The sequence below is a fragment of the Botryllus schlosseri genome, chromosome 7, assembly GCF_051294905.1.
Source record: "Botryllus schlosseri isolate E-star chromosome 7, Bs_hap1, whole genome shotgun sequence".
Classification (NCBI taxonomy): Eukaryota; Metazoa; Chordata; class Ascidiacea; order Stolidobranchia; family Styelidae; genus Botryllus; species Botryllus schlosseri.
This window is the reverse complement of record NC_137242.1, coordinates 20289697-20303128: the sequence shown is the minus strand read 5'-3', so window position 1 is coordinate 20303128 and position 13432 is coordinate 20289697. Positions and strand designations below refer to the sequence as shown.

Here is a 13432-nt window from a genome sequence, read left to right as displayed (position 1 = left end):
CATCAGCCACATTTCTTTATATGCATTTTAGTGATTCAGTAGAACCACGTCGTCCGTTTTGAAAATTTCATAATTTCGTGTCCGAAGCAATCGGATTGTCGATGTTAATTCAGCAGTTACCGAACCTGATGGATTCCATGAATAATGCGACAATTATAACGTACGTTTTGGTCGTTGCCTAGCTCAAACGATAGTTCGTTATATTTACTTGATTAGAGTTTTGGCTGTAACAATTTAGGTATATGTCGAGTAGCTTGTCAACTCGCATTGAGACTACCACCTCACTTTTTTGCTTCCTACAATCTGAGCCTACCCCTGAGACCCGGTCAAATGTAACTCCAAACAATTACAGAATAGGATAGCAATTTACTACATAGAAAGATCACGTCAACGTCGAGGCAATAGTCACAATAGCGGTTAACAACAGTTAACTCTCTAGGCTCTAAACTTGCAATCTAAATCAATAAAATACAATCACCAGAATGATGGCAGAAACTTACAATACTTATACAATACAAATAATGCCCTATGGTACATTATATCCCTAAATTTAGCCTAACTCCAATCACTGATCCAATGATATTACAAGCAACAAAGCGACTAAACTTCAACAAGTGACTATCAAGACACGAGGGGAAAATCCAACCAGAGAGGGCACTACTGAGCTGTGATGCTCACAATCGCTTGACCATTTCTCGTGTTACAACAATAATGTCCTACACTAGTGTACCGTGTACCTGTACAGTACTCAAACGAAAATCGCACGTCTCAATGAGCTTTGTTTATTTGGCTTCATCGGACCCAATTCAATTTATGACAATATTTCGGCAGGCTTTCCGCGCATTGAATCCATAGTGACCTACTTAGTCACTACGTAGTAAATATATATTATATTCTTAACATGGCTATGATTTTGAAGCCTCCGGTTTTTGAGAAGGCACAGATGTACAATTGTTACTCTCTGCGCATGGCAGCGGAGATTTTGCAAGGTTTCGATGTATTTTTCGAGTTTTGCGATACATGTGAGATTCCTTTTTCAAATTTTGACTGGATTTAACATTATGTGTTGTCTATGTCGGTCCTAAATCAAATAATTTTTTTTTTCAGTACTATAGCTAAGGTTGCAATTAAAACAATGCCGTAACAAAGCATTTTTACTTTTCAAAAGTTGTATTATTATGCCACAATTGTGTAAATACTTTCTAAAAACATGTGGTATGAGCTGACGGACGATTTGAAACAGATATAGTCGACGTATACGATACGGAATGGTTAGAACCCTCGAAGTAGTCGTCGGTTCAACAGTTATAGCACGTAGATAAAGACCATTGGTACGGAATGGATGTTCTGATGATGATGACCGCCGACCGTAAAAATGCTTCAAAATGATGTAGTCCTAGTCAAAGATATTTTTGGTCCGTTGATGACAGCGGCAGGAAGCCTAATTCACCAAAGGAGACATATTTCCCCTACATCTTACATGGCCAATGTCAATCCACTGTAATGTCACAATCAATATTCGTGACGTCATGGGTTAAAAAAAAACAATAAAACATGCTTTAAACCAAGGGTCAGCAGCCTACGGCCCGCGGGCCGGATGCGGCCCGCCAAGCGAAATCATCCGGCCCGCGACAAAATAATTAGTTACCACAAGAATACGGCCCGCCGTTTCGTAATGAGATCCTATCTGCAGCGGAGCACTGCTTGGAAAGAATGCGGCATTGCTACGATATAAGTAGCCTACGTCGTATTAGTCTATTGCTACGCAACTAAACTGGTTCGGTTGACTAAAAGTATGAGATGGAGATTGTCTGCAGAGTAGACTAGACCAGGGCTTATCAAGCGGATGTATCACGCACCCCAAAGAATACCATTGTTTTTAAACAGTTTGCCACTCTGCTGGGGTGTGACAATAAAGGTGCCGTTCCTCTGCTTCAAAAACGCTTGAAACATCTCAGACGCAGTGACAAAATCTCAAACCTTCCCTGCTTCATCATAGATAACTAGCCTCCGTAGGTTATCGTCTGTAGTTTAATTGACCAGAAGACATTGCACGCCAAGACAGCAAACCTGAATGGTGTTTTGGACACTACGGTGAAGTTGATTTTGTCTCACAAACTGAATCACCGACAGTTACCCCAGATGAATCAATATGGCGATGTTCTGTATACCTGCCATGTTTGCGCATTAAGTCGAGCAGCTATGCTTGCACGAGTGTATGAACCGAGAAATGAAATAGCAACTTTCCTTGAAAATACAATCATCGTCGACTCATAATCTTCTAATCGAAAATGGGTATGTAATATTGCTTTCGCAGTACATTTAACGTCACATATAAACAAATTGAATTTGTAACTTCAGGGGAAAGCAACTGAATAGCCTACATGAGATGTTGAGGCGCATTAGAAACGAAACTGCGACTCTGGGAATGCCAAAATTACAAATAAAATTATGCCCACTTTTCTATGCTGGAGGAGAGTATAAACCTAGCACCAGCGCTATACGTTTGTAAATTTGATCCGAAATTCAATTACTGAATTTCCACCCGCTTTTCCGACATTCGTACAAAATAAATTCTGAATACTCAGTACTCCGTTTAATGTGAACGCCAATACCATTGCCTGAAGATTACAAATGGGCCCTCTTGAAATGCGATGCATTTGAATTGAATGAAAAATTTTATACAAAAAGCATATCGCTGCATGACTTTGATGAAGGGTAGGCTACGTTATCGAAATGGGTCTTTATAAAAGCTTGACCAACAATGCAAAAGAAAGGGTATCAACTTTTGGCAGCACGTACGCATGTCAACAATAGTTTTCAGCAATGAAATTCACGAAGAGCAAGCTAAGATCACTTATTCCAACGCCCATTTGGAATATGGTCTGATTCTTGCTTCATCTGACTTGTTACCAGAAGTTGAAAACCCTTCACAAAGCAAGCTGCGCCAAGTGTCACATTTATCCTGCGTTGTTGAGGTGTAAATACATGTGTTTTGTTCATTTTGTGATTTGTATGATTGACATTGCAGCAATGTAGGGTAATATACCGAAGTGAGCGTTAAATATAGTATTAAGAAAAAATCCGGCCCGCCAAAAAGTTGTGCACTCGAAATTTGGCCCGTGACTAGCAAAAGGTTGCTGACCCCTGCTTTAAACAAAGGCCATGTTTAAAACATGTTTGTTTAAAATTGATTTTTGTTTTAAATGCAACGATAACTATTGCGAAGAGAGCAGCCAATAGTTCAACGGATAGAGCACGGGTGCTTGCATGCCAGGATGGTCGGCCTAGCCCATAGTTGGCTTTCACCAACGAAACCCTCCACTCGTATAAATCAAGTATCACGATGTATCACGCTCACCTAAATTCATTTTTCCTTCGATTCTATCGATATCAGTCCGCAGTCGCTGTGTTTCTTGGTGAAAAATGAAATGAAATATGGAGGTCAACATTAATACTTTATTATATATTCAGTTGATATTAGTTAACGGCACTATTATATATTATGTATAATCTTGTTATGTGTCGGGAAGCCATCTAAATGTATACCATGCCAGCAACCGATCACTTTAGCATATTGTTAACCTGTCTAGAGTAAAATGCTTAGTCGTAACGAATACTTCGCTCATCGGGATTTATCAGATGTACAATGACTGACAACGCCACTATGGTATTAATGAGTCCGTGACCGTGACATCACTTCTTCATCCCCCAAAAACGCTTGACTTGGGATCCCATCGGGTGATAGAGCAAATATCTAGGAGGATTGACCCCCCTTCACTACAGACCCCTGCAAAAAAAATCCGATTGATGGGTGAATTCGATAATTGAAATTGGAATTGCATATATTGCAGTCAAAATTTTATTTGATGTCGCTAAAACGAACCAGACCTAGCAAACTTCGTCCGTGCAACACGCACGACTCAGAGTGGGATTTCTTCACAACGCGCATAATTTTTCTGTACGGGTGGCATTTGTGATGTGGGGATTAAATTGTCAGTACAAGAACATATTAGGCGCCAACCATTTCTTGTTAGGCACCTATGGATGACTGAAATTTCGACATATATATCGGTTTCGGACAACATGGGGCGTTTCTTTTGGGTCAAGGTTTTCTTGACACCCAGCTTTTTGGCAACACACTTCGCAGAGTCGCATGCCACTGAAAACGTCAATATCAGCGTCTAAATGTGTCTTCACGCGGTAATGGCCGGCGCCGAAATACCTATCTCCATAAATTGCCGGTTTTTATCTTTAGGGCGGGGTACCCATGTTGTTATCAATAAAGCTAGCGATCTCACTGGTCAACACATATTTTTAGGCAGACAAAGTAAGAGTGGGTTTGGGGGTTCTGAAAGCCACTGATTCCGAATATGACATTAGTTTTTTTTCAAATTGGCTCGTGTTATGGTGATAACGCATGGGGCTAATTTGATTAAAATCCCCCATTTTCGCGGTAATGGCTAGATATCAAATTGGCTCAGTCGTTCTATAAAGTTTAAAAATCCAATCTGCTTGTTATTTTTACACACAGAAGACTCTTTTAAATCAAAATGCAGCAACAGCACTATATTTAGAGGTAATATATTTATCATAGTTACATACTTTCACGGATATCATGTACATAAATAAACTCTTGTCATGTATATTTACCTAGATACTCAAATAACGCGTGGTATATTCAATCAGTTTTAAGTCAACCACCTATTGTAAATTTGAAATAATCAGTTGAAATATAATTTTATTAGTTTAGTTTAAATCACAATTGTTTTATTGTACGATTTTCGCCTGTCAGCTATTCGGAGCAGTTTCTCGAAAGGTTCCAGCAATGGTCTGCCATAATATGTTCAATCGTTCATCTCATCTGCCCTGATACGTTTCATTTGTTGTTCTGATGTCTTGGTAGAACCTCTCCCCTTGCTAATCAACAAGATGGTCAGGAAATATATCAAGATGACTGAACAGAAAGTGAACTTTTATGCTCATGTTTGTGTTAAAGATTTCGAAATGCAGCTACGAATTGGAGGACCAACTGTTTGTAGTTCGGTGCTTTGTGATCATCTAGAACAGTGGTTTTTAACCTTTTTCCTCCAGCGCCCCCTTTCAAACAATATTGGGCTCTAGCGCCCCCATATTGCAAGGACTGTAATAAAGACAATGGGGAAGAGGGAGGGCCGTAACAGCACTTCATCAGCCCTTTAAAAAACGATTTTCTTGCGCACCCATAGCGTGATAAACCAAACTTCTCTGGGCTTCGCCCCCAAGAACCCCGTCGCGCGATTGTGCGGTCTGGTCGCTCTAGGCGCCAAAATTTTGTATAATGCATGAGTGAATAGGTGGTAATTGCAAATATATGTCGCTATAAACTTATTTATTCTCTCAGCCCACGTAATCAGACTTACCAGTAGCGGTGAGTCAGCTGTTGTCTGGGAAAATGGGGGCACGTAATTAATAATTGATCATATTCGGGCGTGCGCGTTGGTACAATTACTTCGTTACATGTTGTTATTTTGTTACCTCTCGTCCGCTATCTAGTCAAAAGTTATTGAAACGCATAAACGTATTAAACTAAAGTAAGTACACGATTCAAAATTGGTATTTCTTCACTGGCAAATAATTTTTCTCTGATGGATGTTATTTGTCATGTGGGAAGCAGACTGCGATGATAATTCGGCACGAGCGATTTAAGCCCCTATGGACAATTAGACTTATATACATCGAAGTTTACGGACAACATAAGTGCAATCCTCTGCGGTTAAGGTGTTCTCGCTGGCGATCTTTTGGCACACTTGTCGGAGTCCCATATTAGCTGAGACTTCATATGCCATCGTGGCGTGTTAATGGCCGACGCCGAGATGCCTATTGCTATTTTCTATCATTATGCGTATTTTTCGTGGGGGAGTCGTCAAAACATGATGTGTAATTTATGTTCATTCACCGAAATAATTTAGGGCACCCTTTGAGCTGACCCCCATTCACCCGATTGGGGGTTTGGGTTGCAGCAGTTTTGGTTATAGTAAGAGGTCAAAGTCCAGTCGGTTTCTTCGGGACTTTAGTATTGGGGATATTTCGCGCCTTAATCGTGCTCGAGGACCACTCGACTATAATAAAACATATAATAACTGTATGTGGTATATTCAGGGTCAAGTCAATGTTGTTACAACAACAATCGGGTACGGTCCCATACCCTGCAGTTGGAACCATCCCGAATTCACATCTGCGATTGGCAATACGTGGAAATTAATGGTATTGGATTTTGGTTTAGCGCTTTGTGTGAATAAGTAAGTTAACTGAGAATGGGATGCATATATCTACTTGCATTAAATTTAGTCCTGCTCCCAGTTATTAATTTTAACATGAATACATTCCAAACAAAGCAATTCATATTATATAACGCTCATGTGAGGTTTGTGGACAACTACACTAGATAGTTTTATCCGATATGATACGATGAAGAAATATTCTGACGATTTAATTTTGTAGCTCTTAAATACAAGTTTATTTAGGTATTCATTTCGCGCACAAAGCTTCATGACATATTTTATGTACAAGGGGCTCTCACTCTCAAAAGTGTTATACAGTGCCTCCTTCGATTTCCACACGCCGTGCGCCGCAGGATATAATACCTAGTTCGAAACATTTTGTTGAAAATAACCCTAGCAAGCGTAGCGGCAGTGTTTTAACGGGAAATTGACGATATAAATGTACGTGCAATTCATTTTACATGAATTATAATAACCCTCTACATTAATGAAAACATATGTAGCAAACATCGTCGTGTAGCGCGACCAAGAATTTCGGGATTTGACATGTTTTGGAGAATGTTAATTTGCTCTGAATACTCATTAGGGAAGTGTCCTACTACTATATCATCTATTGCGAAGCCATTCGTCTTCAGCGCCCCCCTTATCGCCCCCTGATCCCAGCGCCCCCCATATCGCCCCCTGAGCGTTTCCGCCCCCTTCAAAATCGCCAGGAGGCAAGGTTAAGAACCACTGATCTATAAGGTTTTATTTACTACATCTTAGGAGAAATTACATGTAGTATAGATTAAACTTCTTCAAATGTGAAATTGCAATCTTTCATTCCATTGAATTCGAATATACCATATACCATATTTAAGCTTCTCGTTTGTTAGGGTTACTAGGTATACCCACTTTGTTGACTCAGCGGAAAATTATCCATTTACCAGTCAAGAGAAATGAGACGCATTCGAAATTGCAGTTAAGCTTTACAAGGACAAATTTTATAGTTTTATACTACTCTTGGGGTATTTTGTAGAATTACCAATTGATACAGAAGAATATGTATTTCCGTTGTGCAGAAGTACAATTTTTAGGCTTCACAAATTGCTTTTTTTGACAAACAAATATTTCGCATCATGTTATGTTAATATTGATAGAATGACTGAGGATGACATGAGGGTTCTTCATAGTCAATTATCTATTTATGCGCAGTATAAAATTAGAAAAAAATACGATTTTCTTCCTAGCAAGTGAAATATTGAAGGGTAAATACAGTAATTTTGGGCTTTTTTAGGGGTATGAATATCTTCTGACAAAGAGCCAATCTGACAAAACTAATGTGATATTCGTAATCAGCAACCTCGAAAACCCCAGAAACGGCTCTCAGATGTTCTGCCTAAAATTTATTTTTCATTTTGTTGACCAGTGCAATAAATCACGCGAAACGCGAAGAAAATTTGAAAAAAGGTTCTATAAATATCTTAAAATGCTCTATAATATGGTAATTTCCGAAACAATTTTAGGCCCCTTTGAGCTTCCCCATAGCAATTGAGGGGATTGGTTTGCGGCAGTTACGGCCATGTTAATGGCTCGGCACTATTGTTACAGATTACTTTTAAGGTAATCAGAATGGAGTAACGATATGCATTTGCTTACCAGCATGAGCGTCTTCCAGTTCATTTCGTAATTGCATTGTTTCTAGATTAAAATATTTGACATAAGATTGATATCGGCATATCACAATTTCATTGCAGGCTCACATTTGCAAGTTAGTGTGACGAAACTTTTTCGCCATTTTAGGGTAGCCAAAGTATCGATGGCAAAGGGTATATGTTTGGGTGGCCACGGCACCAGATCAATCTTTTAGTATGCATGTAATGCTTTTTAAATTTAATGCAAAAAAATTATTCGCGCGATTTTATGTTGATAGCTGTTGCTTAGCCATATTCATTGTGTTGGGTACGATAATGAATTAGAGAGACATGGAGAAAATATGGCCTGATCATGAAAACGTGACGACCTTTGTATTACACAAATTGGTTTCAATTCGTGATAAGATTTGTCCGACTGGTTTCTCTGGAAACCACCGTCGAGACCGTTGGGATGCTTTAGTATATAGGCATGCTCAACGAATGGGTACCGGCCTATGAGACACATTCATTTCGAGGCCAACCCCTTCTACGTCGGGACACGTGATGACTTGATGTTGTGCCCATCATACCGATGCGAAAGTGCGGTGCTAAAGTGATCGGCGGCGACAAAGCCTTGGCCAAAATTACCATTGCTGGTTGGCTCAAACTCTCGATATTGATATGATAGGTTGTCGAAAAGGCCGGTAGTCGGCACCGAATAGTACCACCCTTGCAATCTGAGTAGAAAGTAGTTCAAATGCGACCAGCAGAGGAAAATAATTCACCACAATTTGAAATTACGTGCGTCAGACATGTTTCGAAGAGCTGTGTTGCATACAATTGTTGTATGCGCGTTCTCTGTGTCATACATGCCGATATTGTCACCTGATTGTTTCCACTTCATTTCGCAATTGCTCGTTATTTCGTGTTACTTTCTTTTTTCATGTACTATGTATGTTCAATGACCGTGGCGCAAAAGGCCGTCGGGCGATAAGCGCCAAATTTTTTGTTGAATAAACAACAACAACATGCCCAAAAAATCGTAGCATACTATATAATCATATTATAATTGCACAATTTTTGATGTGTGCGGACTTGGGTCGCGAGATGCCAGTAAAACTCAGATTCTGTCTAAAAAGATTAATAGCCACTGCTTCAAGGTTACTGAACTGCTATGAACTTTCAAGTTCGATCGAGCTTAACAGCCGAACACACGGCTTCTTTACTTTCTTTGCTCTTCTCATTTACTCTCGAAACAGAAAATATGTAGTTGAAAAAAATAACAGAACACAAATTGAAGCAGCGTATCATAAGGTAGCAAGCTCTAATGTGGTCACTCTCCTTGAGCTCATTTTCCTAGCCATCAGGCAGTTGACATAAAACAAACATGTGGAAATTGTACTCATTTGACGAACTGGAGCCGTCGAGACCTTCGTGTCACATTCTATAAAGAGATTTTTGCAAGCAAGCATTTTTCACTCGTGGAAAATACGCTGTGTTTTGGATAGGAGTACTGGATTGTTTTTATAAATACTTGGCCATCCAGGAAATAGGAGTTCTCGTACAAAATCCAACACTTATTTGGCCGGGGTTGTCCTTTTAATGGGACACTTGATGGCCTGAACCGGGAGCATACTTGTTGCATATTTGAACAAAATATTGCTAAGTATATCTTCAGTTTCTTTTGGCATAACACTTTTCGGTCGGTTTGTGCGGATGGAATTTTTTTCTTTTAAAAAGTGCGGATAGTGATAGAAAAGATTGAAAAGCACTTTTTCAGTTTTGTCGTAATTTAGCTTTCGCCTCAGTGTGGTCAATTTCGTCCGCTACTGTCTACGGGGAATTTTCGAGCTCTGTCCTGACAGCTTTTGGCAAGCCAACGTGTCGGCCGACTCGTTACCACTGATATCAGGATCCCCTGGTACTAAGGCAAAGACAACGATGTCGCATTTTCGGATCGATCAATTCAGAGAGCGACCCGATTCAAATATAATAGTCTGCGTTTGCTGGGACTCCAAGTTGGCCATTGCGGCTAGTACGTCCAAGCTGTCTGAGAGAATGAGATATGATTATGGACATCATTAGCTGACTTCGTCCAAGTAGTGTATTTCATTGTTGATGTTGTGTGATTGCGGGACAAGCTTACAGCAGAGAGTCACTAAATATTCAAAAACGGAAAGCTGCATATTTCGAGAATACTTTTGTAACGAAGCAAATAAAATTTTGAGATTGAAAGGTGCATGCTCGTTTCGTGTTCATTTATTTGTTATCCTGTCAACGTCGCGCATAGAGTGGTCCGAAGTTGAAATGCAAAGAATTTCAACCAAAGAATTTCAACCAAGAAAAATTGTAATATATGAAAATGGTTCACAGTGCACAACCTATACCAAGGTTCGTTTGTGAACGTGAACCTCTAAATTTCAGTGGTTAACACACAGAATGCGAACGCGAACCCCACGTTCACACCATCCCTAGAAACTACCAAAATTTAAACGACAGAATTAATAAAGCGATCTATGCACATATTGTTAGGGCACGGTTGGGTAGTAGTCGAAGTTCTAGCTTGCAAGTCATTGCGTCATAGATAATATTGAGATGCAGCTAATATATCATACAGCTCTTTGTTATGCAAATCAAAGATAATGCTACCATAATAGAGATAGTTCACAACATATTTTTTTAAATCACTTCTTTCTATTTTGCGCAAAATTTGATAAAGTTGCAGTCGAAATTTGCATGAAAAATGCACTATGTAATTCTTGCAAACAGCTTAAAACAGTGGTTCTCAAACAGTGTGCCATTTAGGTCTCGCAAGGGTGCCGAGAGAGATTTATTCGAAATTTTGAAATTATAAAATATATCTAGAAGGTAGCAAACGATCAATGGTCTAAATCGGGCTCGATGTGAAGTTTGTACATTTAACAGCCCGCAATCAATATCATCCGCGAATTCGCTTTACCGGGCATCGCGTGCCTTGAAGGTTAAATTAAGTTTTGCGCAACACGTTGATTGGTCGCAGAGAAGTGCAGACATGGTGGAGCCTGTGTGGCCATTCAGTTTTCAAATCCTCTTTTCTTCCGAATCACCAGGGAGAAATAAACTTTTTTCCCGTTTACAAATTCGAATTAGTAACATAGCCAAGCCATTCACATTACAATTGTTAGATAGCGTGCCTGCATTGCCGATAAATGTAGGCTCGCAGTGTTTGTTTGTTTATTTTTGGGGTATTCATGGTGTTTGTCGACTACTATGGTTATTTACACCAGGCCGATATTCTTCTTATTTTCCGTAACTGCCGACTTATAGCACGGCCCACCTCTAGGCTTTTGTAAGACACCGCTGACGCGGATGAGGTGGCGAGGAGGAGCCTAGGTAAACCTCCAACACTTAAGTATCGGAATTGGGAAGCCGACCTCTGTCGGACTTGAACCCGCACCCATTGGTGTTGCGGCCGCGGATTACACCACTGCGCTATCTCGCCACGCTCGCAGAGTAACATTATGGTACAGGCGACGGATTTGAGAATAAGAAGTACAAGATCATACCAGATAGCAAATTTCCTGGTCGCTGAGGTTATTATTTGTCGGAAATATAATTTAACTGCGAGGTATTGCTATCCTCACGCGTGCTACACGATCTGCGTGGAAATGCGTTAAGCAACTATGTATGTATAATTGTATACGCCTCAGTATTCGTTAATGGCGATGTCACTTGTCTAAAATTCAAAACCACACACGGATCGGAGAAAGTTATTTACTCGGGAATTGCTTCGCGGGACGGGGGCCGTATGTTTGATACCCCTGAGTTAAGGTCTTCAGTATATATGTCTCGTAGGTTCATTAAGCATGGATCCTACTTTTATTCCAAAAATAACTAGTGAATGTTATGTAAATACTTTAAATTTAGTAAGCAGGGTGATCCGAGTCGCGGTATATTTTCAAATCGGAATTTGGGTCGCGACAATAAAAGGTCTGGGAATACCCGAGCCAAATGTTTCATGTTGGGGGATTTATGAAAGATAGATTGTGGCGATATTCCATCACGAGAACGGCTTGAAGGCCTATATTAAGTCCGTGTAAACGAGAACATTCATAAAATTGCCATAGTGTAAAAACATATATATCGCGACAAGATGGCTTTAATTAAATCACGGTAGTGTTGGAGAAGAATAGAGTGATTTCCAATCGCAGTGTCGGGTCTACTGTGCTCGATTATTAGCTTGGCGGTAGACCGTCTGACTTCGCAATTAGTTTTTCAATGGTCAAAACAACTGACGAAGTCGGATCGAAAGCCTGCTGCTTAAAATCGTTAGATCTTCCCAGTTAATCGCCGCAACTATGGAATTAAAAAAATGGAAAAATATGGCTTTGAGACGGTAACATACTAATTCCTTCTCATCTTTATTGCCAAAGAATCGCGATGGTGCGCACTATTATGAAGAAGAATTTTTGTGACATTGCTCTGTTGATGTCGTTAGATAGATCGCCAATAACGAGCGTATACGTTGAAACCTTCCTGGCTATAAATAGGAATCTGAGTAGGTGTTTGCTGGGGAAGATATCAGCTCATCTACAACTGTACATTATATAAAAATTTTCCCAAGTTCCATGACGCTACAGAAAGTTGGACATGCAGGAAATTCGCCATAGGCTACTCTAGTTCTAGATATGCCCGCTCGCGTACAATATATATGCTGGATTAGGATACATAATATGCATTTATTGAAAAGTAGTGTATTTTTTGTACGAAGTATTCAAACGAAAGCTCGCACTCACCTCGATTCCACGTTCCTTGAGATTCGAAATGAAGGGCAAAAATTGCTGCAAGTCCTCCCACTGCTGCAACCAATAAGACGCAGAATATAACCATCGCTATCTTCCCATATTTTCCTGCAAAATCTTCGGCTTTCTTATCCGGAGTTCGTTTAGCCGGTTTGACGTACTCTTGAAAAACGATTTTGTTATATCCTGTTAAATTGCCAAACAAATATACAAACGTGCAGACATAGCCTACGTACAAAGAAACCCAGAGCTAGTCTAGTGGGTTCCGCGGAGTTCAACACACACACACACACACACACACACACACACACACACACACGATTCATATTATTCGTGAATACACGGCCGTCTAGGTGATCATCGGCTGCAGGAAATTCTAAGCGCGACCACTTGTCGAATTTTAACTGTAACTGTGTGATGGCTGATGGTACGTCTTGTGCAGTGGTGAACGCATGGATAACACTGGGCAACAATTTCGAACGAAAACTTTGTTGACTTTGATTTTGCACTTGATGTAGGCTAATTTTGGCATGCTGATTCCAAACATGCCACTGGTTTTCTTCTATCACGTCAACTTTATGCTCTACCTACGAAATATGCCCAAAATATGCCAATTTTCATGAATTTAGTCATAGTACTTTTCCATATCATATAAAAATCCACACTTTTACCACATAATAAGGTATATAGTCAAGGGCTCGATTGAATTATGTAGGGAAAAAGGTAGTGGTATCGATAGTAAAAGTATAATGCATTGGATTTGTTGGTGGATGTA

At 39.9% G+C, this 13432-nt stretch overlaps 1 protein-coding gene and 1 long non-coding RNA gene across 4 annotated transcripts in view; one reads left to right on the top strand and one right to left on the bottom strand.

Annotated features, from left to right (window-relative positions):
* Positions 1 to 13432, top strand: part of LOC145442999 (uncharacterized) — a 445110-nt gene that overhangs the window by 44463 nt on the left and 387215 nt on the right. The window lies entirely within an intron of this gene.
* The window catches only part of LOC145442870 (uncharacterized), a 50311-nt gene that overhangs the window by 34953 nt on the left and 1926 nt on the right, over positions 1 to 13432 (bottom strand). The window contains exons 2-4 of one of the 3 annotated variants that reach the window (XM_080320903.1): positions 12652 to 12819; positions 7902 to 7943; positions 3362 to 3415 (exon numbers count right to left, since the gene is read on the bottom strand). In XM_080320903.1, coding sequence (XP_080177029.1) covers positions 3362 to 3415; positions 7902 to 7943; positions 12652 to 12819 — 264 coding nt within the window. The remainder of the gene's footprint in view (positions 1 to 3361; positions 3416 to 7901; positions 7944 to 12651; positions 12820 to 13432) is intronic. The other 2 variants (XM_080320905.1, XM_080320904.1) reach the window with 2 other exon arrangements.